General features: G+C 53.1%; 1 protein-coding gene across 1 annotated transcript in view; it reads right to left on the bottom strand.

Moving 5' to 3' along the window:
- LOC147960249 (uncharacterized) overlaps positions 1–20,032 on the bottom strand; it is a 109,832-nt gene extending 89,800 nt beyond the window's left edge. The window contains exons 1-2 of the mRNA XM_087533229.1: positions 19,145–20,032; positions 18,997–19,062 (exon numbers count right to left, since the gene is read on the bottom strand). Of these exons, the coding sequence (XP_087389355.1) occupies positions 18,997–19,062; positions 19,145–20,032 (954 nt within the window). The remainder of the gene's footprint in view (positions 1–18,996; positions 19,063–19,144) is intronic.
- Between the last annotated feature and the right edge of the window lie 7,601 nt (positions 20,033–27,633).

The following is a 27,633-nucleotide window of genomic DNA, read 5'->3' as shown; positions in this document are numbered from 1 at the left end:
GGTACTTCTGCACCTAGCGCAGCAGTAATTTTTTACTACCGCTTGGGGGAGCGGTACTGCCGTCCTTGGTGCGGTTCTTCCGCCAAGGCGGTACTACCGCGATGACATGCGGTAATACCGCGTTGTCAAGGGCGCGTGGGGGTTAAGAGAGGGCAGGGGGAGTTCCAACTCCCATATACCCTTTCATCTGTTTCTCCCCACGATGTCTCTCTCTCTCTCACTCAAGAACGGCGCCTGAGGTCCTCGCCGGATCTCCGTCTCCGGCCGCTCTGTTGGGGAACGTTGCAGAAAACAAAAATTTTCCTACTCGTTTCACCAAGATCATCTAGGAGTTCATCTAGCAACGAGTCATTGGATGCATCTACATACCTTTGTAGATCGCGCACGGAAGCATTCAAAGGAACGGTGATGATGTAGTCGAACACGACGTGATCCAAATCACCGATGACCAAGCGCCGAACGGACGGCACCTCCGCGTTCAACACACGTACGGGACGGGAGACGTCTCCTCCTTCTTGATCCAGCAAGGGGAAGGAGAGGTTGACGAAGATCCAGCAGCACGACGGCGTGGTGGTGGATGCAGAGCGTCACAGTAGCAGGGCTTCGCCTATACTACGAGGAAGAGAGACGTAACGGGGAGAGAGGGAGGCGCCAGGGGCTGGTTCATCAAGTCCCTCCTCTCCCCCACTATATATAGGGGTGCCATGGGGGGGGCGCCGGCCCTAGTAGATGGATCTACTAGGGGGGGCGGAGGCCTAGGGTGGGGGGCTTGCCCCCCAAGCAAGGGGGCGCCCCCTTTAGGGTTTCCCCCAACCCTAGCCGCATGGGCCCTTGGGGGGTGGCGCCCCAGCCCACTATGGGTTGGGTTCCCTCCCACTTCAGCCCATGGGCCCCCCCGGGATAGGTGGCCCCACCCGCTGGACCCCCGGGACCCTTCCGGTGGTCCCGGTACAATACCGGTTACCTCGAAACTTGTCCCAATGGCCGAAACAGCACTTCCTATATATAATTCTTTACCTCCGGACCATTCCGGAACTCCTCGTGACGTCCGGGATCTCATCTGGGACTCCGAACAATATTTGGGTTACTGCATATACATATCTTCACAACCCTAGCGTCACCGACCTTAAGTGTGTAGACCCTACGGGTTCGGGAGACAAGCAGACATGACCGAGACGACTCTCCAGTCAATAACCAACAGCGGGATCTGGATACCCATGTTGGCTCCCACATGCTCCACGATGATCTCATCGGATGAACCACGATGTCAAGGATTCAATCAACCCCATATGCAATTCCCTTTGTCAATCGATATGTTACTTGCCCGAGATTCGATCGTCGGTATCCCAATACCTCGTTCAATCTCGTTACCGGCAAGTCACTTTACTCGTACCGTAATGCATGATCCCGTGACCAGACACTTGGTCACTTTGAGCTCAATATGATGATGCATTACTGAGTGGGCCCAGTGATACCTCTCCGTCATACGGAGTGACAAATCCCAGTCTTGATCCATGTCAACTCAACAGACACTTTCGGAGATACCCGTAGTCTACCTTTATAGTCACCCAGTTACGTTGTGACGTTTGGTATACCCAAAGCACTCCTACGGTATCCGGGAGTTACACGATCTCATGGTCTAAGGAAAAGATACTTTGACATTGGAAAACTCTAGCAAACGAACTATACGATCTTGTGCTATGTTTAGGATTGGGTCTTGTCCATCACATCATTCTCCTAATGATGTGATCTCGTTATCAATGACATCTAATGTCCATAGTCAGGAAACCATGACTATCTGTTGATCAACGAGCTAGCCAACTAGAGGCTTACTAGGGACATGTTGGTGTCTGTTATTCACACATGTATTACGATTTCCGGATAACACAATTATAGCATGAATAAAGACAATTATCATGAACAAGGAAATATAATAATAATGCTTTTATTATTGCCTCTAGGGCATATTTCCAACACGCTCTCCTCGGATTCCGACTGGTGGGATCATTCCGCACCCACTTCCTCTTGCCATGGAACAAGGTTTCTCCCCAAATCCCTCTCTCTTTGGTTCGTTTGTTTGCTTCTAGGTTTTTGGGGAGATGCATGTTGTTCTTGAGATTTTAGGCCAAATTTATGCAAGAGTAGGAGGTAGGAGAATAGCAATGCGTAGAGATTGTGCTTGCTTTGTTGCTCCATGGTAGATTTGATCAACCGTAGTACCGCGTCATTGTCACGGTTATGCTCAGATTCAGTTGTGGACTCGGATCTACCGCCATGCGGTACTACCGCATCTCTGGTGCGGTACTACCGCTCGTACGGTACCACCTCTCCTCCAGAGCAGTACTACAGCGCGAGGCGCGGCACTAAAATTTTACTTCCGCTCCAAGACACGGTACTACCGTGACTAGAAGCAACACTAGAATTTTAGTACCGCGCAGCCATGCGGTACTACCGTTTCTGTCAAATATATCTCGTGGCAACTCTCAAGTGCGAGTTCTACTTGTTTCACCTGTTTTGCTGAGGTCTTTGCATTGATCCTTCTCTCTTCTCGTGCGTGTTTTTGTGTTTTGTGTCTTAGGTGGTGGCGCCGGTGCTCCTGCTGGCCGTTCCAATCCCAGTCGCGAGACGGGCTCCAAGCATCTGCGCAACCAAGACGAAGCTCCTGAGGGCTCCAATGCCCCCAACGCAGGACCAAGACCACCACCACCAAGCTCAAGGATCCCACCAAGGGCATGGATGAGATTCCTCTTGCTGAGTTTGCCACTTGAGGAAAAATCAACCCCTGTATGTGAATCCTCATGACAACTTCAGCGGGAATGATCTGTTCTGGACCAAGTAGTAATATCTCACTTATGTGGATGTGCTACCTCTTGAGCACTGCGTTGGTTTTCCCTTGAAGACGAAAGGGTGACGCAGTAAAGCAGCGTAAGTATTTCCCTCAGTTTTTGAGAACCAAGGTATCAATCCAGTAGGAGGCCACGCACGAGTCCCTCGCACATACACAAAGAAATAAAATCCTCGCAACCAACGCAATAAAGGGGTTGTCAATCCCTTCACGGTCACTTACGAAAGTGAGATCTGATAGATATGATAAGATAATATTTTTGGTATTCTTATGATAAAGATGCAAAGTAAAGAAAGCAAAATAAACAGTGCTAGAAATAGCTTGTTGACGGGAGATTAATATGATGGAAAATAGACCCGGGGACCATAGGTTTCACTACTGGCTTCTCTCGAGAGCATAAGTATTACGGTGGGTAAACAAATTACTGTTGAGCAATTGATAGAATTGAGCATAGTTGTGAGAATATCTAGGTATGATCATGTATATAGGCATCATGTCCACGACAAGTAGACCGATTCTTGCCTGCATCTACTACTATTACTCCACACATCGACTGTTATCTAGCATGCATCTAGAGTATTAAGTTCAAAAGAATAGAGTAACACTTTAAGTAAGATGACATGATGTAGAGGGATAAACTCATGCAATATGATATAAATCCCATCTTGTTATCCTCGATGGCAACAATACAATACGTGCCTTGCTGCCCCTACTGTCACTGGGAAAGGACACCGCAAGATTGAACCCAAAGCTAAGCACTTCTCCCATTGCAAGAAAGATCAATCTAGTAGGCCAAGCCAAACTGATAATTCGAAGAGACTTGCAAAGATAACCAACCATACATAAAAGAATTCAGAGAAGATTCAAATATTGTTCATAGATAAACTTGATCATAAACCCACAATTCATCGGTCTCAACAAACACACCACAAAAGAAGATTACATCGAATAGATCTCCACGAGAATCATGGAGAACTTTGTATTGAGATCCAAAGAGAGAAAAGAAGCCATCTAGCTAATAACTATGGACCCGAAGGTCTGGGTTAAACTACTCACACATCATTGGAGAGGATATGGTGTTGATGTAGAAGCCCTCCGTGATCGATGCCCCCTCCGGCGGAGCTCCGAAAAAGGCCCCAAGATGGGATCTCACGAGTATAGAAGGTTGCGGCGGTGGAATTAGATTTTTTGCTCCGTATCTGGTAGTTTGGGGGTACGTAGGTATATATAGGAGGAAGAAGTACATCGGTGGAGCAACGTGGGCCCCATGAGGGTGGACGGCGCGCCTGGGAGGGTAGGCGCGCCCCCTACCTCGTGCCTTCATGGTAGCTTTTTTGACGTATGGTCCAAGTCCTCTGGATCACGTTCGTTCCAAAAATCACGTTCCCAAAGGTTTCATTCCGTTTGGACTCCGTTTGATATTCTTTTTTCTGCGAAACTCTGAAATAGGCAAAAGACAGCAATTCTGGGCTGGGCCTCCGGATAATAGGTTAGTCCAAAAAATAATATAAAAGTGTATAATAAAGCCCAATAATGTCCAAAACAGAATATAATATAGCATGGAACAATAAAAAATTATAGATACGTTGGAGACTTATCAAGCATCCCCAAGCTTAATTCCCGCTCGTCCTCGAGTAGGTAAATGATAAAAACAGAATTTTTGATGTGGAATGCTACTTGGCATAATTTCAATGTAATTCTCTTAATTGTGGCATGATTATTCAGATCCTAAAGATACAAGACAAAAGTTTAATATTGACATAAAAATAAAAATACTTCAAGCATACTAACTAAGCAATTGTGTCTTCTCAAAATAATCATGGCCAAAGAAAGTTATCCCTACAAAATCATATAGTCTTGCTATGCTCTATCTTCACCACACAAAGTATTTAAATCATGCACAACCCCGATGACAAGCCAAGCAATTGTTTCATACTTTTGGTGTTCTTAAACTTTTTCAATCTTCACGCAATACATGAGCGTGAGCAATGGACATAGCACTATATGTGGAATACAATGGTGGTTGTGGAGAAGACAAAAAGGAGAAGATAGTCTCACATCAACTAGGCGTATCAAAGGGCTATGGAGATGCCCATTAATAGATACCAATGTGAGTGAGTAGGGATTGCCATGCAACGGATGCATTAGAGCTATAAGTGTATGAAAGCTCAACAAAAGGAACTAAGCGGGTGTGCATCCAACTCGCTTGCTCACGAAGACCTAGGGCATTTTGAGGAAGCCCATCATTGCAATATACAAGCCAAGTTCTATAATGAAAAATTCCTACTAGTATATGAAAGTGATATCATAGGAGACTCTCTATCATGAAGATCATGGTGCTACTTTGAAGCACAAGTGTGGTAAAAGGATAGTAACATTGTCCCTTCTCTATTTTTATCTCATCATTTTTTTTGATTTAGTCCGGAGTCTCATCCCGACTTGTGGGGGAATCATAGTATCCATCATCCTTTCCACACTTGGGACAATGCTCTAAAAATGACGATCATCACACTTTTATTTACTTACAACTCAACAATTACAACTCAATACTTAGAACAAAATATGACTCTATGTGAATGCCTCCGGCGGTGTACCGGGATATGCAATGAATCAAGAGTGACATGTATGAAAGAATTATGAACGGTGGCTTTGCCACAAATACAATGTCAACTACATGATCATGCAAGCAATATGACAATGATGGAGCGTGTCATAATAAACGGAACGGTGGTAAGTTGCATGGCAATATATCTCGGAGTGGCTATAGAAATGCCATGATAGGTAGGTATGGTGGCTGTTTTGAGGAAGGTATATGGTGGGTATATGATACCGGCGAAAAGTGTGCGGTATTAGAGAGGCTAGCAATGGTGGAAGGGTGAGCGTGCGTATATTCCATGGACTCAACATTACTCATAAAGAACTCACATACTTATTGCAAAAATCTATTAGTTATCGAAACAAAGTATTACGCGCATGCTCCTAGGGGGATAGATTGGTAGGAAAAGACCATCGCTCGTCCCCGACCGCCACTCATAAGGAAGACAATCAAGAAATAAATCATGCTCCGACATCATCACATAACGGTTCACCATAAGTGCATGCTACGGGAATCACAAACTTTAACACAAGTATTTATCAAATTCAAAACTACTCAACTAGCATGACTCTAATATCACCATCTTCATATCTCAAAACAATTATCTAGTATCGAACTTCTCATAGTATGCAACACACTCATAAGAATTTTTTTACTAATCTTGAATGCCTAACATAATTAAAGCAAATTTCCACGCTGTTTTGTAGGAATCTCAAAATAATCTAAGTGAAGCATGAGAGAACAATATTTTCTATAAAACAAATCCACCACTGTGCTCTAAAAGATATAAGTGAAGCACTAGAGCAAAAACTATATAACTCAAAAGATATAAGTGAAGCACATAGAGTATTCTAACAATTTCTGAATCATGTGTGTCTCTCTCAAAAGGTGTGTACAGCAAGGATCATTGTGGCAAACTAACAAATAAAGACTCAAATAATACAAGACGCTCCAAGCAAAACACATATCATGTGGTGAATAAAAATATAGCTCCAAGTAAAGTTACCGATGGAAGTAGACGAAAAGAGGGGATGCCTTCCGGGTCATCCCAAGCTTTGGATTTTAGGTGTCCTTAGATTATCTTGGGGTGCCATGGGCATCCCCAAGCTTAGGCTATTGCCACTCCTTGTTCCATAATCCATCAAATCTTCTACCCAAAACTTGAAAACTTCACAACACAAAACTTAACAGAAAATCTCGTGAGCTCCGTTAGCGAAAAAAAACAAAACACCACTTCAAGGTACTGTAATGAACTAATTCTTTATTTATATTGGTGTTGAACCTACTGTATTCCAACTTCTCTATGCTTTATAAACTATTTTACTAGCCATAGATTCATCAAAATAAGCAAACAACACACGAAAAACAGAATCTGTCAAAAACAGAACAGTCTGTAGTAATATGTAGCTAACGCAAACTTCTGGAACCCCAAAAATTCTAAAATAAATTGCTGGAAGTGAGTAATTTATCTATTAATAATCTGCAAAAATAATTAACTAAATAGCACCTTCAAAATAAAAATGGCAGCGATTCTCGTGAGCGCTAAAGTTTCTGTTTTCTTCAGCAAGATCAAAAAGACTTTCCCCAAGTCTTCCCAACGGTTCTACTTGGCACAAACACTAATTAAGCGCAAAAAAACACAACCAAAACAGAGGCTAGATAAATTATTTATTACTAAACAGGAGCAAAAATCAAGGAATAAAAATAAAATTGGGTTGCCTCCCAACAAGCGCTGTCGTTTAACGCCCCTAGCTAGGCATTGATAAATTCAATGATGCTCTGATGAAAGATAAGAATTGAAGCACAAAAGAGATCATCATAAAACGTGTGACAAACACATCTAAGTCTAACATACTTCCTATGCATAGGCATCTTATAGGCAAACAAATTATCATATCAAGCAAAAACTAGCATATGCAAGGAAGCGGAAAGAAACAATAGCAATCTCAACATAACGAGAAGTAATTTAGTAACATGCAAATTTCTACAATCATATTTTCCTCTCTCATAATAATTACATGTGGTATCATAAGCAAATTCAACAAAATAGCTATCACATACAATATTTTCAACATGATCCACATGCATGCAAATTTGACACTCTTCCAAAACAGTGGGATTAACATTAACTAAAGTCATGACCTCTCCAAACCCACTTTTATCAAAAAATTCATAAGATTGAACATTCTCCAAATATGTGGGATCTAAAGTTGACACTCTTCCAAACCCACTTTCAATAATATTGCAAACACTATTATCAATCTCATATTCATCATGGGGCTTAAATAAATTTTCAACATCAAAAGAAGAATCACCCCAATCATGATCATTGCAATAAATAGTAGTTATAGCAAAACTAGCATCCCCAAGCTTAGGGGTTTGCATATTATTAGCACAATTGACGTTAATAGAATTTATAATAACATCATTGCAATCATGCTTTTCATCAAAGGAACCATCAAGTATGGGTGCAATAGCAACGATCTCATGTTTAACATAAGGAACTATAGCAAATTCATCTTCATAAACATTGGCATCATGGCCACAAGAATAGCAAGCATCATGTTCATCAAGGGATATTTCAATCAAATCATCGGAATCATAATTATCTATAGGTTCATGCATATCATTATTTTCTTCCGAAGCAATAGTCATTCATTCAATAAATTCTTTGACATAGACATTATGAGTGTCGGAGTAAATGGCCATGGGTAGCCTAGCCGGCTTCCCCTGGCACTTCTGCAAAAATTACGAGCCCGCCCGGCTCTCAAAAATCCAAGACACGGGGCCGCCTCCCCCCCCCCCCCCCCCCCCCGCCAGCTGCGATCTAGGCCGGCTTTGGGAAGGCGGTCCGACTTCAACCTTCATGAGAGGGCCGACTCCAAGAAGCCGGCTACGAGAAAGCCGACTCCTTCAAGCCGGCTCCCCATAAAGTAGTCAAGACCGTACCCACAAAGTTTGCACCCACCTAACGGCGGTGCGACGGGGCATGGCTACAGAAGAGCCTGCCACCCCCGAATCCCAGAGCACGCCTGGCATAGTGCGCCGTACGAGGTAGGCATGACCCGTCCGGCGCAGCACTGTTGCCATGTTGACCCTGGCGTCACCCACGATGGGCCGCCAGCGAGGCCCACAGGAGGTGGGCCCCTTAGAGCAGGGAGACGGCCGAAGGCGGCCGCGCTTCCAACCAGCCGGCCCAAGACGGAGCCGGCTCCGCCAGCCGGCCCGCCGCTTCCCTCGAAGAGGACGCCCCATTAAGGAGACAAGACGCGGTAAGGCTACAGCGATCACCCGGCAGGCGGCGGTACTGTAGCCGCGCTTGCCACGATGAAGCTCACGTCAGCGAGATGAAGCCACAGTGACCAAGGAGTTGACAGCCGGCGGGACCCACCAGCCGGCGGGCCCCAGTAGTCGGCGCAGAAGCCGGCGAGTGCAGTCACAGACGGCTGGGCCCGCGCCCAGCCGGATTACCATTGTACCCCCGGGGGGTAGGCCTATATAAACCCCCCGGGGCACCCATGCAAAGGGTTCGACCCCCCGCTAGTTCTAGATACCACACAAGGAGGAGAAGCAGGCTAGCCGTGCCCTTTCTTCCTCCTCCTCCCCCAAAACAGCTCAAGGAGCGTTGCGTAGCTACTCGATTCATCTAGTGAGCATGCGGAGACCCTGTAGAGCAGCAGTAGGGGTGTTATCTCCTCGGAGAGCCCCGAAGCTGGGTAAGATCCGCCGGCGAGCATGTCTTCGCCTCATCCCGCTTCCAGGCACCGGCGACGTCTTACTGGTTCCCACAAAGATAAGCCACCCGTTGGCATATGTCGCACCTACCACCCGACATTTGGCGCCCACCGTGGGGCCAGGCGCACCGTCGTCCGGAGACCTGTTCTGGACGGGAACCCTCTTCCTCCCCAGCGAGCGTAGCCAGCCCGGCACGCCCGATGGCGCTTGCCACGACGCGCTACAAGGCGTCGCCAGCATCTGTGCGGCAAGCGGCCTCGCCGATCTCCCCGACGAGCTCGCCTCCGATGCGGGCGCTGACCGCCTCGCCAACTTTCTCGGCCAGCTCCACGTCTCCAGCGAGCCCGCTGCGGACCTGGAGTCGGTTGGTTCCACCGACCCGATGCCTGTCGACTCCGACACGGCCTCCTACGGCGCCTTCCCTGCCAACGTCGCGATCTACAACGACCCGCTTCCCCGAGCCGACGGCCACGATGCTGTCGCCGCCGAAGTGATGGTTGTCGGCCACAGCGGCCCGGCTGACGAGAGCGCCCGCGACGCCTCGCGCGCGGCGGCCCACGACCTGTCCGCTCCTCTCCCGGCCGACGCCGACGACGAAGCCCTGGAAGCACGCCACCTCGCCCTCCTCGCAGAGGGCCGGAGGCTGGCCTCCGTAAGACGCCTCACTGAGGCCTACCGGTGCGAGGCTGACCGCGCCGCCTTCAGCACGCCGGCCCCGAGCGGGCCAAGCCGGGCCGGCCTTGTCAAGCAACGCGGCACCGTCATCGCCGACGCGCTGGGAGTCGACCGCCCGGTCTATGCCACTCCGCTCGAGAACTTGCGTGCCGCCCAGGCGGCCGTAGACGAGCTGGACGGCCTGGAACCCGAAGACCTTCCCCACATGACCCGGCGCATCCAGCAGTCATCGACGCCGCCACGCAGCGGCACGAAGCCGACGCTCGCGCGGAAAGCCTTCCCCCGCGCCGAGAGCACGGCGCGACGTCCCGGACGCCGACTACGAGCGATACCCGCGCGCGACGCGAGAAGGAGCCGGCTACCAGCCGCCGCCGGACCCGGATCTCCATCGAGCGGGACGCGGACGGTTATCCCCAAGCCATGGAGTGGCGGGGCGACCCGCCTCCGCCTCCGCCCCATGGAGAGAGATACCCCGCCTCACCGCCAGTGGCGCACCCGACTCTCAGCGGCCGACTGGGCCTCCGCGAAGGAATCAGCGAGAACGATGCCCGCCATCGGCTCGACCGCCTGGCACGATCCCTGGCATTGGAAGAAGAAGACGATGCCGGCCCGCCTTGCTTTGGCCCCCGCATCCGCGACGAGCCCTTTCCCAAAGGGTTCTCGCTCCCAAGAGACACGCCCAAGTACAACGGCTCCGTGAAGCCGGAAGATTGGTTGATCGACTACTCCACCGCAGTTAGCATAGCCAACGGCAACCGGCGAGTCGCCGTGAAGTACGTGCCCCTCATGCTGCAAGGCACGGCGCGGACTTGGCTCAACAGCCTCAAGCTACGTAGCATCAACAGCTGGCTAGACTTCACAGAAGCCTTCATCCGCAACTTCACCAGCACCTACAAGCGGGCTCCCAAGCCCAGACAGCTCTCCTTGTGCGTGCAAGGCCCCGCCGAGTCCACTCGCGATTACCTCACGCGTTGGGCCGAGCTCCGCAACTCCTGTGAAGGGGTGCACGAGGTACAAGCCATAGAGTACTTCACAGCCGGATGCCGAGAAGGCACCCTCCTCAAGCACAAGCTCCTCTGCGACGAGCCGGCTACTCTCGACGAGCTTCTGGACATAGCGGACAAGTACGCCACCGCCGACTCCTCGATGAAGACCGAGCTTCGGGTAGACGCGTCCGGGAAGGTGCTCAACCCGGTGCCCAAGACGCCGGCTGGAGAGCCCGGCCGACACCCCAACTTGAACGACAACAAGCGCAAGGGCCCTGCGCCGCCTCCCGCTAGCCGTCAGGTGGCCACGGTCGAAGATGCGCCGCCTGAAGAACGACCGGCGCCCAAGAAGCCCAAGGGCGGCAGGCCGGCTTGGCAGCCCGCCTTCTCCTACGAGCAAACCCTCAACGCCCCTTGCAAGTTCCACAGCGGCGCGAAGCCGTCCAACCACACGACCCGGAAGTGCAACTGGCTCACCCGAATCTCTAAAGGCGAGGGGCTCTTGCCACCTCCGCCTGCCGGCCCGCCTCCGCCGCCTCCGGCCGCTCGGCCCGCGGTCGGAGCCGTGCATGACGAGTTCCCTGATGAGCAAGCAACCTACGTCGTCTTCACCAGCCAGCCCGAAGGCCGGCGCAGCAAACGCCGAGAGCACCAGGAAGTCAGCGTGGTCGCTGCCAACCCCGCTGAATACATGCATTGGTCAGAAAAGCCCATCAGCTGGAGCCGGGCCGACCACCCGGAGGTGATGCCGTCTCCCGGCTCTTATGCTTTGGTCCTGGAAGCCACCCTTGCAACGGACAGACGCGCCGCCCGCTTCTCTCGTGTATTGATAGACGGCGGGAGCAGCATCAACATCTTGTATCGTGACACCCTGGAGAAGTTGAACGTCAAGACAAAACAGCTCACGCCCACTCGGACAGTGTTCCATGGCATCGTACCCGGCCTGTCCTGCGCCCCCATTGGCAAAATCAAGATTGATGTACTTTTTGGAGACAAGGAGCATTTCTGCCGGGAAGCGATCTGGTTTGAGGTGGTGGACCTGGAGAGCCCTTACCATGCATTGCTGGGCCGACCTGCCTTGGCCAAATTCATGGCGGTTCCCCACTATGCATACCTCAAGATGAAGATACCAAGCACCAAAGGCGTCATCGCCATAGCCGGCGACTACAAGAAGTCCTCCGAGTGCGCCGCGGCCAGCAGCCGGCTGGCCGAGTCCCTTGTGATCGCTGAAGAGAAGAAGATGCTGGACCGAGTCGTGGCCATGGCTGGCAAGCAGTCGGCCGTGTCCCCCGACCCCAAGGAGCAGGATGATCAAGGATCTTTCCAGTCGGCCAAGGAGACGAAGAAGATACCCCTTGACCCCGAGCATCCAGAGAGGTTTGCCATCATCGGGGCAAACTCGAACAGCAAATAGGAAGGCGAGCTCGCCGATTTCCTCCGTGAGAATCGGGACATCTTCGCATGGTCCCCCAAGGACATGCCGGGTGTTCCGAGGAAATTCGCCGAGCACAAACTGCATGTTCGAGAAGGCGCGAAGCCGGTCAGACAACCCCTTCGCCGGCTGTCGGAGAAGCGCAGGATTGTAGGGGAGGAGATAGCCCGGCTCTTGGCGGCCGGCTTCATCATGGAAGTTTTCTTTCCAGAGTGGCTCGCCAACCCGGTCCTTGTGTTGAAGAAGAATAACAAGTGGCGCATGTGTATAGACTACACAAGCCTCAACAAGGCCTGCCCCAAAGATCCTTTCGCCCTGCCAAGGATAGACCAAGTGATAGACTCCACAGCCGGATGCGAGCTGTTGAGTTTTTTGGACGCTTACTCTGGATATCACCAGATAAAGCTAGACCCAGATGACCGCCTGAAGGCCGCCTTCATCACGCCGTTCGGAGCCTTCTGCTACCTGACTATGACATTCGGCTTGAGAAATGCCGGTGCCACCTTTCAGCGTTGCATGCAGAAGTGCCTCCTCAAGCAGCTCGGCAGGAATGCCCACGTTTATGTGGACGACATCGTGGTGAAGACGGAGAAGCGTGGCACCTTGCTGGAAGACCTCAAGGAAACATTTGAGAACCTGCGCCGGTTCCAAATCAAGCTCAACCCCGAGAAATGCGTGTTCGGGGTGCCAGCCGGCCAGCTCCTAGGCTTCCTGGTCTCCGAACGCGGCATCGAATGCAACCCAGCGAAGATCAAGGCCATCGAGAGAATGGCGATCCCCACCAAGCTTCGAGACATTCAGAAATTCACCGGGTGCTTGGCCTCCTTGAACCGCTTCATGAGCCGGCTCGGAGAGAAAGCTCTCCCCCTCTACCGCCTCATGAAGAAAAGCACCCACTTCGAGTGGAACGACCAGGCCGACCAAGCTTTCCACGAGTTGAAGAAGATGCTGGCCACGCCGCCTGTCCTCGCAGCACCGACTGAGAAAGAGCCCATGCTCCTTTACATCACTGCAACCAGCCGGGTGGTCAGCACCGTCATCGTAGTCCAGCGCCCGGAAGAAGGCCAAGCCCAGCCGGTCCAGAGGCCGGTGTATTATTTGAGCGAGGTGCTGTCCGCCTCAAAGCAGAACTACCCGCACTACCAAAAGATGTGTTACGGCGTGTACTTCACCGCCAAGAAGCTGAAGCCCTACTTTCAAGAGCATCCCGTCACGGTTGTATGCACTGCCCCGCTAGCCGAGATCATAGGCAGCCGGGATGCGTCCGGCCGGGTCGTGAAATGGGCAATCGAGCTGGCCCCTTACACAATCTTCTACCAACCCCGCACCGCCATCAAGTCCCAAGCGCTGGCCGACTTCCTCGTCGACTAGGCCGAGACCCAGTACCTGCCGCCGGCTCCGGACTCCACCCATTGGCGCATGCACTTCGACGGGTCCAAGATGCGCACCGGCTTGGGAGCCGACATCGTCCTTACCTCTCCCAAAGGCGACAAGCTCAAATACGCGCTACAGATCCACTTCGCCGCCTCCAACAATGTGGCCGAGTACGAGGCGCTCATACACGGGCTCCGGCTTGCCAAAGAGCTTGGCATCCGCTGGATCCTATGTTATGGCGACTCGGACCTGGTAGTCCAGCAGTCATCCGGTGACTGGGACGCCAAGGACGCGAACATGGCGAGCTACCGTTTCCTGGTCCAACAACTCAGCGGATACTTTGAAGGGTGCGAGTTCCTCCACGTACCTCGAGCCGACAATGAGCCAGCCGATGCCTTGGCCCGAATAGGCTCCACCCGGCAAGCAATTCCAACCGGCGTCGCTCTACAACGCCTATTCAAGCCGTCTATCAAGCCGTCTCCGGAATCCGATTCCATCTTCGTGCCGCCTGACCCCGATGCGGCCAGGTCCGGCCCGAAGAATCAAGTAGCCGACCTCAAGACCCCTGAAGCCGGCCCGGGGACTTCGGCAGCCGGCTCGGGGACTGCGGTAGCCGGCCCGGGGACTGCACCAGCACTACAGCCGCCGGCCGACTCCAGCACCTCACCGCCCAGCCCGCCCACCCTAGTGGCAGTAGCCACTTTGGCAGTAGAAGAAATCGCGGCTCCATCTTGGGCTCAGTCCATCCTCAACTTCTTAGTGAACCAAGACCTGCCGGCCGACGAAACAGAAGCAAGACAAGTCCAGCGTCGAGCCGGAGCGTACACAATCGTCAACAGAGAACTACTCAAGCGCAGCGTCACCGGAGTCCTCTAGCGATGCGTCGAGCAAGAGAAGGGCATTGCAATCCTCGCAGACATTCACCAAGGAGAGTGCGGCCACCATGCGGCCTCAAGATCACTTGTCGCCAAAGCCTTCCACCATGGTTTCTTCTGGCCGACTGCTTTGGACGACGCCAAAGAACTAGTCAAGCATTGCAAGGGATGCCAGCTCTTCAGCTCCAAGCAACACATGCCGGCCTCGGCACTCAAGACCATTCCCCTCACTTGGCCCTTTGCCGTTTGATGACTGGACATGGTGGGCCCATTCAAGACGGCGCGCGGCGGCATGACGCATCTGCTCGTCGCCGTGGACAAGTTCACCAAGTGGATTGAAGCAAAGCCGATCAAGAAGCTGAATGGGCCGACTGCCGTGACCTTCATCGCAGACATAACAACTCGGTATGGCGTGCCGCACAGCATCATCACCGATAATGGCACGAATTTCGCCAAAGGAGCCTTGGCACGTTTCTGTGCAGCCCAAGGCATCCGGCTGGACTTAGCGTCCGTCGCCCATCCGCAGTCAAACGGCCAGGTCGAGCGAGCCAACGGCCTCATCCTCTCCGGCATCAAGCCCCGATTGGTTGTACCTCTGGAGCGCTCGGCCGGCTGTTGGCTCGATGAGCTGCCGACTGTCCTCTGGAGTCTGCGCACTACACCCAACAAGTCAACCGGCTTCACTCCCTTCTTCCTTGTGTACGGTGCCGAGGCGGTCATCCCAACTGACATCGAATTCGACTCGCCTCGAGTAACCATGTACACGGAAGCGGAGGCCAAGGAAGCACGAGAAGACGGCGTCGACCTGCTGGAAGAAAGCCGGCTATTAGCTCTCAGCCAGTCTGCAATTTACCAGCAGGGTTTGCGCCGCTACCACAGCCGGAAGGTCAGGCCAAGATCTTTCCAAGAGGGCGACCTTGTGCTCCGGCTGATTCAGCGAACAGCCGGCCAGCACAAGCTCTCAGCCCCTTGGGAAGGCCCTTTCGTCATCAGCAGAGCTCTAGGCAACGACTCCTACTACCTGATCGACGCACAGAAGCCGAAGGCACGCAAAAGAGATGACTCCGGCAAGGAGTCGGAACGGCCATGGAACGCCAACCTCCTTCGAAGATTTTACAGTTGAAAGGCAGTATGTATCACGCTAACTTTTGTATTAAGTACAAGACAATAGGCTCCCCGAGGAGGGCTCGGGGACTGCCATCCCTTATTTATGAATGAAAATATCATGCTTGTCGCATCATTTACTTATTCTATCCGGCACCGAGTCCGACTAGTCGGCTCGGGGACTGGCCGACTGAAGTTATATTAGAAGTCCTACCCGCAGTCAGACAAGTAGTGTGCCGGCTCTCAAGCCTTCCCTTGCCAAAGTCGCAGTTCGAAGAACCGGCTATCCGACTGGCAAGGGTCAAAGGTAGAAACGACCGCCCACACGAAAAATGGCTAGGGACTAACGGATTAATATAACAAAGCCGGTTTCTCCCACACCGTCGACCGGCTACCAGAGCAGCCGGCCGGCCGGTTTCCATTCACTTTACTTTAAATCCAAGAAAGCTCAAGTACTTGCCTCCCCAATGAGGGAAGGCGGCAAAGGAAAAGCCTAAGGACAAATAAGCATACGTGAATGGAAACCAAACATGCACGTGATAATATTTACATAAAAAGACCTCCAAGAGGCCAGCATTCAACATAGTTTGGATACACCCCCAGTGGGTGGAACTGCGAAACTTAACAAAAGATTGTTCAAAGACAACAAAGCAGGAAAGATAAAGCAGGTCAGGCTGGCGGAGCGGCCGACTGGTTGGCGGAGACGGTCGCGCCGGCTGAAGGAGCGGCCGGCTACCGAACTTCGGCTTGGTCGCCGCCTCCCGCAGAGGGCGCGCTTCCACGCGCCTCGTTGCTGGAGGCACGGTCGGCCTGAGGTCGGCTGGTTGTTCCACCAGCCGGCTCGACGTCTCCGCCGTCGTTGTCTTCGTCCTCTTCGCCCTCGTCGCTGGAGGCGATCTCCTCCGCCGAGTCCTCGCCCACCGCCGGGTTCAGCCTGAACCACTCCTCCGGCTGCGCGACACCGTCATCATCGATTTCGGGTGCGAAAACGCTGATGTCGGTGCACTCGGCGATCGTTGAAGCTCGCTGGGCGATAGCCGGCCTCACCTCCTCCAGCTCCGCGTCGTCCTCCATCCGCCAAGTACGCAGCTGGTCCAGGCTCAGTCCTGGGTACCAAGCCCGTATGAATTCCAATGCCCGCCCGGCTCCGAGGCGGGCCGCTGACGCCTTCCAAGCCTCGAAGCGTCCGACTGCGACTTCCAGCTAGTCGGCAGTTCGGCTCGGGGTGCGGGGGATCGTCTCGCCAGGCCAAAGGGCGGCCAGCACCTGCGCCCCCGCACGTTGGAGCCGGCGGAGCATCCGGTGGGCCGGCTGCAGCCGCGCCTGGACAGCCAGAAGCTGCTCCTCAAGGGTCCGGTTTGCATCCGGCGCAATGTCGGCCCCCGCTTGACGGCGCGCTTCGCGATGAGCCTCGATGGTTTGGGCAGCGAAGACGGAGTAGCCCGGGAAGTAATCTGCAAGAAACAACAAGCAGCAGTCCAAGATAAGTCAAAAAAAACCCAGACGGCAAGGGACGGGGGAAGGCCATGGAAAGCAGCTTACCGTCGATCAAGTCTTCAATCCGGCCGTAGCCTTCCTCCAGGCCTCGCCGGGTCTCGGACCAGGTCGCCGCCGCTATCTCATACTCCGCCAGCATGGCGGCTTCGCTCTCCTTCGCCGCCTGAAGGGCCGTTTTGTGGCTCTCCTCTTGGTCGGCCAGCTTCTTGGCCAGGCGATCCCGTTCCTGGGCCAAGGCAGTGCACTCGGCCTCTTTGGCGAAAAGGGCGGCCTTCGCTTCGCCAAGCTCCTTCCTCAAGTCGGCGTTGGCCCCTGAAGACAAAGAAGAAGAAAAATCAATAAGAAAGGAGTCGTCAAGAAAGATTCGACCCGACTGCACGGCAGTCGGCCCGAATCTCGGGGACTACACCCAGTGGGTGCGCTGGCGCGCCCCCACAGGAGACAAATAAACCAAGTACTTACTTCGGCTGTCGGCCAGGTCGTTGGTCCGCCGGCTCAGCTCTCGAGCCTGGGAGTCGAAGGCGGCAACACGAAGGTTGTGGTATTCCTGAAAGTTTAGAAAGAAAGCAAAGTAAGGTGGCCGTCGAGAAAGATCCGACCCGACTGCGCAGCGGTCGGCCCGAATCTCGGGGACTACACCCAGTGGGTGCGCTGACGCGCCCCCACGGAAGAAGTCAAGAAAGCAAAGCAGCCAAGAGCGAAGGACTTACCCGGACAGAGGTTCGTGTCGACAAGAACTCTTGGTTGAGCTGCTGCAGCAGGGCGGCTTGAGCTCGTAGCCGGCTCCGGACCCCTTGAGCCGCTGCTTCTAGCTCGCCGGTCCCCCTGGTGGGAGTCCACTCGGACACGGCGGAGCTGGCCACCTCCAGATCTCCTGCCGGCTGGCCTGCGCCCGCGGCTCGGCGCGACTCCGGCGGAGCGGCGCCTCCTTCAGCACGCCGGCCCGTCGCCAGCTGCACCTTGAGGCTGGCCCGACTCCCTGGCTCACCTCCGGCCGGCTCCTCCGTCGCCGCTGGCGATCGATTGCCTTGGCCCGCCCCGGTTGGCGCCGCAGGCGGCATTCTCCCGGCCAAGACCACGGGCTCCTCCTCCCTCTCCAACAGCGGCGGGTCTTGGATGATCTCCTCCGCCATGGGCAACGGGGTGTTGGGGGCCACGGCTCGGAGGGGAACGGCGAGCAGCGGAGGCTGGCTGCGCGAGCTTTCCGCCTCCGTCTCTGCAGGAGCCGCCTCCTTCTGGGCCTTGGCTACGGCTTCAGCCTGCCCCTTTGCCGCCTGGGCGGCCGCCTTCTCCACCGCCTCGCGCTCCTCCCGCGCTTCGCGGGCGTTCCGCTCTGTGGCCTCCCTAAGATCGGCGCGGGGGTCCACGCGGCGGGAGCTCGAAGAACCTACAGCCGGCCCCACGACGGAGCCGCCTGGGCCCCGCTCGAGAGAAAGCGGCGCCCTCCCCAGCAAATGAAGAAAGCTAAGAGTGCATTTGAAGAAAAAAGAACAACGACGAGACTACGGCAAGTGGTTAAAAACTTATGCCGAGACCGCCTGGGGCTGTTTCACGGCTTTGCGGAAGCGGGCCGCCTTCATGGCCGCCTCTTCTCGCTTCGTCGCCGCGGCGGAGGGCTTGGACTTCTTCGGCCGGCTGCCGAAGAGGCCTAGAGCGGCCCAACGTTCCTGCGCGCCGCCGGCAGCCGGCGCGACGGACGAGCCGGCGCCCTGTTGGTCGGCCGCCGACTGGCAGCGCGGAACGACTTCGGCTTCGAAGTCGTCCGGCTAGTCCTCGAAGCTCGCGGTGAACTTCGAGCCTCCGGGCTCGGCGCTGTCCCCCACGACGGCGTCCTCCATGGCGGCCGCCCCCAAGTCCGGGTCGTCAACATCATCCACCGTGCGGTCGGGGACGTACTGGCGCTCGATCCCTGCCGCCCCAGCCGGCGGCGGGAGAAGAGGGTTCTGCACAGAGAGCCGGAAGGTCAGAAGCTGGCCGTCGCAAAGCCGGCTGACGACGAAAAAGAGGATAAAGAGAGAAGCTTACCACGGGTGGAGGATTCGCGCGAGAGTACGGCGCCTTGCCGTACTGCCAGTCCCCGCTGAGCTTGCAATTGGCGATGTAATTAACCATAAGCGCCACCTCCGCGTGGGGCATCTCCCATGTGCTGAGCCGGCTTGGGTCGAACTGGCCGCTCATCTGACACATCATGTGGGGCCGGCTCTGGAGAGGAAGGATCCGGCGCTCCATGAAGGCGGCCACCAAGTCGGCCCCGCGCAGGCCTTCCGACTGAATGAGCACCCGAAGCCGGGAGATGGCGGCGTTCCCGGCCGGAGACAACGACCGGGATCGGAAGCTCCACGAGGGCTGCCTCCCAGCCGGCGGGCCGGCTACGTAAGCCGGCAAGTTGATGTAGTCTTCTTGCTCGGCGACGTTCTTCACATAGAAGTAAGATCTTTGCCAGACCTTCACCGACTGGATCAGGGGGATGGGCGGGAACGGATTGTTCTCGCTCGCCCTCCTCATGGCGATGAAGGCTCCGCAGGGGGCGGGCACGCCGGCGACGACCGTGCCGAGCTTGCTCTGGAAGAATTCTCCCCAGAGCTCCAGGGTGGGGAGCATCCCCAAGAAGCCTTCGCAGAGGGAGACGAAGGCCGACAGCAGCATCACCGCATTGGGCGTGAGGTGATGCGGCTGGAGGTTGTAGAAGTCGAGGAAGGAACGAAGAAACCCGCTCGCCGGGAGGCCGAAGCCGCGCAGGCAGTGCGAGCGGAAGACGACCCGCTCGCCCTCCTCCGGCGCCGGCGAGATCTCCCTCTCGGGCGCCAGACGGACCTGAACGCGGTCGGCGCCGGGCAGGCGCCGGGTCTGGCGAAGGAACTCCACGTGATCCTCGTGGACGTTGGAGCCGTCCCAGGAGCTTGACAGTGCCATGGCGACGAGGTGGCGTGGAGAAGCGATGGCGTTGAGGAGGAGGCTGCGGCGGCAGCGAGAGTAAGGAGACGAGGGCTAGGAGGGACGGAGTGGGAGGGAGCGCGCGAACCTCTGTCGCTCCCTCTCCTCCCCCTACTTATAGGCTCACGTGACGGAGTCGAGGAGGCGGGGCGTGGGGAAGCGTGGGGGTCGATCGTGCCCACTTCCCACGCCCCATGATTACCGATCCTTAATGGCGAGGCGAAACTGCCTTGAGAAGGCGAGCGGCCCTGTGGGCCACGGGAGATCCGCGCCCGGACCGAGGCTCGCGAGTGGTGGGCCCGGGCCTGCGGCGGCATCCCATCGGGCGCGTGCGCTCGCAGAATCTTGCCGCCACGTGGCCGCAAGAGGGCCCGTGGTCAGCATGCAGGCCCCCTCTCCTCCCGCTTACGCGGGTTATCAGAAGTCGGCGTACGCCCGCGAAGCCGGCTCTCGGGGATAGGAAGCTGACCAAGCTTCTCGTCCCCTTGTTCACCTCGGAGCTCGATCAGCTTCGGGGACTACTGTCGGAGTAAATGTCCATGGGTAGCCTAGCCGGCTTCCCCTGGCACTTCTGCAAAAATTACGAGCCCGCCCGGCTCTCAAAAATCCAAGACACGGGGCCGCCTCCCCCCCCCCCCCCCCGCTGGCTGCAATCTAGGCCGGCTTTGGGAAGGCGGTCCGACTTCAACCTTCATGAGAGGGCCGACTCCAAGAAGCCGGCTACGAGAAAGCCGACTCCTTCAAGCCAGCTCCCCATAAAGTAGTCAAGACCGTACCCACAAAGTTTGCACCCACCTAACGGCGGTGCGACGGGGCATGGCTACAGAAGAGCCTGCCACCCCCGAATCCCGGAGCACGCCTGGCACAGTGCGCCGTACGAGGTAGGCATGACCCGTCCGGCGCAGCACTGTTGCCATGTTGACCCTGGCGTCGCCCACGACGGCCGCTAGCGAGGCCCACAGGCGGTGGGCCCCTTAGAGCAGGGAGACGGCCGAAGGCGGCCGCGCTTCCAACCAGCCGGCCTAAGACGGAGCCGGCTCCGCCAGCCGGCCCGCCGCTTCCCTCGAAGAGGACGCCCCATTAAGGAGACAAGACGCGGTAAGGCTACAGCGATCACCCGGTAGGCGGCGGTACTGTAGCCGCGCTTGCCACGATGAAGCTCACGTCAGCGAGATGAAGCCACAGTGACCAAGGAGTTGACAGCCGGCGGGCCCCAGCAGTCGGCGCAGAAGCCGGCGAGTGCAGTCACAGACGGCTGGGCCCGCGCCCAGCCGGATTACCATTGTACCCCCGGGGGTAGGCCTATATAAACCCCCCGGGGCACCCATGCAAAGGGTTCGACCCCCCGCTAGTTCTAGATACCACACAAGGAGGAGAAGCAGGCTAGCCGTGCCCTTTCTTCCTCCTCCTCCCCCAAAACAGCTCAAGGAGCGTTGCGTAGCTACTCGATTCATCTAGTGAGCATGCGGAGACCCCGCAGAGCAGCAGTAGGGGTGTTATCTCCTCGGAGAGCCCCGAAGCTGGGTAAGATCCGCCGGCGAGCATGTCTTCGCCTCATCCCGCTTCCAGGCACCGGCGACGTCTTACTGGTTCCCACAAAGATAAGCCACCCGTTGGCATATGTCGCACCTACCACCCGACAATGAGCATAGTTTTCATACCAATATTTAAGTATGTCAAAATTTTCAGATTCATGGAGAGTAATATCATACTTTTCAATCAAAGAAGCAACTTCATAAGCACCCTTAAAAGCAACAAATTCTTCAATTTGTTCGATATCATAGTAACTATAAACACCCTTTGCATAAGAAGATAAGATTTCTTTATCATTAAACTCACATAGGTAGGGGAGGTGTTTTTTAGGGTTCTTAGAGCAACAAGTAAGATCACAAATTTCACAAAGATTCCAAGCATAACATAGCAATCTGTTTATTTTGATCCCATAAGAGTCTCCCTTTTTCAGACAAACGGTGATGCACAAAATGAACATGCTCATCTAGAGATTTGCCATCAACTAGGCTAGTTGGGGTTTTAGCACGAGCGCATAAGGATCAAAGATGATCCAAGTAGAAAACTTTAAGTGGATCCATATCAATAGATTTTTAGCAAGCAAAGACGCAAGCGAAGAGAATGCACATGGAAACACAAAGAAAGATACATACGGGAAGAAGGCAAACGAAAAAATAGGGCGAATAAAACGGCAAGGGTGAAGTGGGGGAGTGGAAAACGAGAGGCAGATGGCAAATAATGTAATGCGGGAGATAAGGGTTTGTGATGGGTACTTGGTATGTTGACTTTTGCGTAGACTCCCCGGCAACGGCGCCAGAAATCCTTCTTGCTACCTCTTGAGCACTGCGTTGGTTTTCCCTTAAAGAGGAAAGGGTGATGTAGTAAAGCAGCGTAAGTATTTCCCTCAGTTTTTTAGAACCAAGGTATCAATCCAGTAGGAGGCCACGCACGAGTCCCTCGCACCTACACAAACAAATAAAATCCTCTCAACCAACGCAATAAAGGGGTTGTCAATCCCTTCACGGTCACTTACAAAAGTGAGAACTGATAGATATGATAAGATAATATTTTTGGTATTTTTATGATAAAGATGCAAAGTAAAGAAAGCAAAATAAACAGTGCTAGAAATAGCTTGTTGACGGGAGATTAATATGATGGAAAATAGACCCGGGGACCATAGGTTTCACTAGTGGCTTCTCTCGAGAGCATAAGTATTACGGTGGGTAAACAAATTACTGTTGAGCAATTGACAGAATTGAGCATAGTTATGAGAATATCTAGGTATGGTCATGTATATAGGCATCACGTCCGCGACAAGTAGACCGACTCCTGCCTGCATTTACTACTATTACTCCACACATCGACCGCTATCCAGCATGCATCTAGAGTATTAAGTTCAAAAGAACAGAGTAACACTTTAAGTAAGATGACATGATGTAGAGGGATAAACTCATGCAATATGATATAAACCCCATCTTTTTATCCTCGATGGAAACAATACAATACGTGCCTTGTCGCCCCTACTGTCACTAGGAAAGGACACCGCAAGATTGGACCCAAAGCTAAGCACTTCTCCCATTGCAAGAAAGATCAATCTAGTAGGACAAACCAAACTGATAATTCAAAGAGACTTGCAAAGATAACCAATCATACATAAAAGAATTCAGAGAAGATTCAAATATTGTTCATAGATAAACTTGATCATAAACCCACAATTCATCGGTCTCAACAAACACACTGCAAAAGAAGATTACATCGAATAGATCTCCACGAGAATCATGGAGGACTTTGTATTGAGATCCAAAGAGAGAGAAGAAGCCATCTAGCTAATAACTATGGACCCGAAGGTCTGAGTTAAACTACTCACACATCATCAGAGAGGCTATGGTGTTGATGTAGAAGCCCTCCGTGATCGATGTCCCCTCCGGCGGAGCTCCGGAAAAGGCCCCAAGATGGGATCTCACGGGTACAGAAGGTTGCAGCAGTGGAATTAGGTTTTTGGCTCCGTATCTGGTAGTTTGGGGGTACGTAGGTATATATAGGAGGAAGAAGTACGTCAGTGGAGCATCATGGGCCCCACGAGGGTGGAGGGCGCGCCTGGGGGGGTAGGCGCGCCCCCCTACCTCGTGCCTTCCTGGTAGCTTTCTTGACGTCGGGTCTAAGTCCTATGGATCACATTCGTTCCAAAAATCACGTTCCCGAAGGTTTCATTCCGTTTGGACTCTGTTTGATATTCTTTTTCTGCAAAACTCTAAAATAGGCAAAAAACAGCAATTCTGGGCTGGGCCTCCGGTTAATAGGTTAGTCCCAAAAATAATATAAAAGTGTATAATAAAGCCCAATAATGTCCAAAACAGAATATAATATAGCATGGAATAATCAAAAATTATAGATATGTTGGAGACGTATCAGGATGTGATCAAGGCCAAGCAGAACCTCTATGTGGACGTGCACTGGATTGACATGCATCACATGCGAGATGAGAGGCACCATGATTACTTTGGTGAGGCTCTGGACCTCGTGGAGCAGTTTGGCATTGAGCATGTGATCTCATTCATTTGGATTATGACCCTGAGATTGTGGCCCAGTTCTTTGCCACGGTCCACTTCCATGTTGATGAGGCACGGAGGATGACATGGATGATCAATGGACAGCGACTGACTGCTACATGGAAGGACTTCATGGATTTGCTTCAGGTTTCTGATGAGGGGCTCAACACACCCGTTGGTGTACGCCCTCATGCCAATCCCGAGTCAGCCAACAAGGACAAACTTCTACCCTACTATGTTGAGAAATCACTTCCCAGTGGCAAGAAGACATGGGTGCTGAACCCCTTCATCGACATCATGTATCGCATCTTCCGCAACTCTCTCTTTCCCCGCATTGGTGACAAGGACAAAGTGCATGCCTATCTTGTGGATATGATGCTCATCTGTGAGGAGGCTCGTCTCTCTCAGACTCAACCACTTGATGTCTCACGCATCATGTGGTGCGAGCTTCGGTTTGCGGTGTTCACCCGTAAGGTTCCCATCTATGGACCTTACCTGTTTCTGCTGATTTCGAGGACTTGGGAGAAGCTCCTTCCCAATGATGAGTTTCTTGCCCCTACCTGGATTCGTCATGACCCCATTCGGCTTCGTATCAAGCCCCAGTGGGCCAACACTACTACACGTGCTGAGGCAGCGGCTGCTCAGATGGATGTGGATGCAGATGAGGTTGAGGAGGAGGACGCTGATGAGGAAAACTCTGTTGGCTACTCGCCTTCATCTTCTGAGCCCTCTTGGGCTAAGAAGCTGAAGAACAAGATGAAGGCTCTGTTCTTCATGCAGGCCAAGGGGCAGTACCGGTCTCATGTTGCTCAGAAGGAGAGTCGCTGCCGCGATAAGCGGATCTTGAGGACGTTTGGTGAGCAGATTTCCAGCGGATCTGAGAGGGTCATCATGCCAGAGGCGGCCTGGATGGAAAAGCAGGGCTACAAAGTGGACTGACTCTGAGGAGGACCAGGAGGAGACCGTCCCAGCGGCCGAGTCTAACAAGGAGCGTGCGAGTGATTACTCCGCTTGAGCCATCACTTGTGTTGTAGGCGTCCTCTCTGCCTTTTTGGCGTTTCGATGCCAAAAGGGGAGAGAGTGTAGGATTTGCGAGTCGTGTTTGTTTCGTGTGTCATCTGCTTTTGTTCCGTTGAACCTCGTTTGCTTTGGTTTGGTTTGCGCTTATGAGACTTATCTACCATATGGTGTAAGACATATGCACTCTATCGTACCTTATTGAGCTTATGCTATCTTGTGCAATTTATATTATGCTCATATGTACAATCTTGCTTAGTGTTAGCCTTTTTGTTGCAAGATATGCCTTGTCTCTAAAATATAGGGGGAGTGTTGATCCTAGTATGTGCGCCGTCCAGTCCAACGCACACATCTAGATAGCACACATCTAGGGGGAGGTCATCTATATTTTAGAGGTATGGGGTTTGCCCATGTTCTATGTTATCTCCTTTTATGCAAATCCCGTATTGTCATCAATCCACCAAAAAGGGGGAGATTGTAAGGGCATATTTATCCCTTAGTTGTTTTGGTGATTGATGACAATGCTTTTGCGGACTAATGTGTGCATTGAGTATTTCAAACATTTCATCACTAGGCACAAGACGTTTTGGTGCCCCTCGAAGACTATTGAAGACGGCGTTTCTCTACGTTTCTTTTTGGTGGATTTGAGTCGTAGGAAAGCCGTACTATTAAGAGGGGGTCCGCTTTGGAAAGGTTTGGGTGGAATCATCACATACACATATTCTCCTTTGCACCGCCTTTCCTTTGGCACTTTGGAGCATCCTCCGTTTTTTCTCGTCTATGCAAATTGTCGTGTTAGGGTGAGCTTGGGCATGCGGTAGTACCGGGGCCAGGCGCGGTAGTACCGCAAGAGCCCACGGTAGTACCGCTCCTTTGGAGCTGTAGTACCGTGGCCCCAGGCCAGGCGCTACTGCGGGTGCAGTAGTAGGAGCGGATGTAAATTTTTACATCCGCGCCCTACGCGGTAGTACCGCGCCCAGTGCGCGGTAGTACCGTGCGTTCTGGTCTGGCTCAGCAGCCTGCGCGGTAGTAGGAGCAGATGTAATTTTTTACTCCGCACCCCGCGCGGTAGTACCGCCCCTGGCTCACGGTACTCCCATGTCGGATTTTTTCACTGACTCCAACTCAGCGGAAGTTGCCACAGATGTATTTTTATATGTCCGTGCCTTCTCAAAATCTGGAACATCCCTACCGCAAGGGGGAGCGGTAGTACGCGCTAGCGGTTCTACCACCCTCTGCTTCAGTGCATTTGGGTTGTCCTGGTTTGTGCTGCTCGGGCGGTAGTACCGCGGGGCCCTGCGGTAGTACCGCGGCCCTGGCGCAGTAGTACCATTCTACGCAGGCTGGGTTGGTGGATAATGGTTGGATTTGTTCTTCCACTATATAAGGGGTGTCTTCTTCTCCGAGTTGACTATCTCTTCCGTCCCCAAGCTTCATTGTTGCTCCAAGCTTCATTTTCGCCCGATCTCTCTCCCTAGCCAATCAAACTTGTTGATTTTCTAGGGATTGCTTGATAAGGCCCCGATCTACACTTCCATCAAGAGAAATTTGATTCCCCTCACTAATCCCTTGCGGATCTCGTTACTCTTGGGTGTTTGAGCACCCTAGACGGTTGAGGTCACCGCAAAGCCATATTCCATTGTGGTGAAGCTTCGTGGTGTCGCTGGGAGCCTCCAATTAAGTTGTGGAGGTCGCCCCAACCTTGTTTGTAAAGGTCCGATCGCCGCCTCCGGGGGCACCAATAGCGGAATCACGGCATCTCGCATTGTGTGAGGGTGTGAGAAGAATACGGTGGCCCTAGTGGCTTCTTGGGGAGCATTGTGCCTCCACACCACTCCAACAGAGACGTACTTCCTCTCAAAAGGAAGGAACTTCTGTAACACATCCTCGTATTCACCGGCTCCACTCTTGGTTATCTCGTGCCTTTACTTGTGCAAGCTTATTTGTGTTATATCCTTTGCTTGCTTGTGTACTTGTTCTTGTTGCATCATATAGGTTGCTCACCTATTTGCATATCTAGACAACCTACTTTGATGCAAATTTTAAATTGGTAAAGAAAAGTTAAAAATTGTTAGTTGCCTATTCACCCCCCCTCTAGTCAACTATATCGATCCTTTCAGCGAGCTATTGATCTATAGCATAGTTATGCAAATACGATCAGGACTAAGTTCATGATAAATTAAAGTTCAATTAATCATATTACTTAAGAACTCCCATTTAGATAGACATCCCTCTAGTCATATAAATGATCACGTGATCCAAATCAACTAAACCATGTCCGATCATCACGTGAGATGGAGTAGTTTTCAATGTTGAACATCACTATGTTGATCATATCTACTATATGATTCACGCTGGACCTTTCGGTCTCCAGTGTTCCGAGGCCATATCTGCATATGCTAGGCTCGTCAAGTTTAACCCGAGTATTCCGCGTGTGCAAAACTGGCTTGCACCCGTTGTATGTGAACGTAGAGCTTATCACACCCGATCATCACGTGGTGTCTC

The sequence above is a fragment of the Triticum urartu genome, chromosome 7A, assembly GCF_056163025.1.
Source record: "Triticum urartu cultivar PI428250 chromosome 7A, HENAU_Tu73, whole genome shotgun sequence".
In the NCBI taxonomy this organism is placed as follows: domain Eukaryota; kingdom Viridiplantae; phylum Streptophyta; class Magnoliopsida; order Poales; family Poaceae; genus Triticum; species Triticum urartu.
The sequence above is the reverse complement of the archived record's forward strand: the minus strand, read 5'-3'. Positions and strand labels throughout refer to the sequence as shown.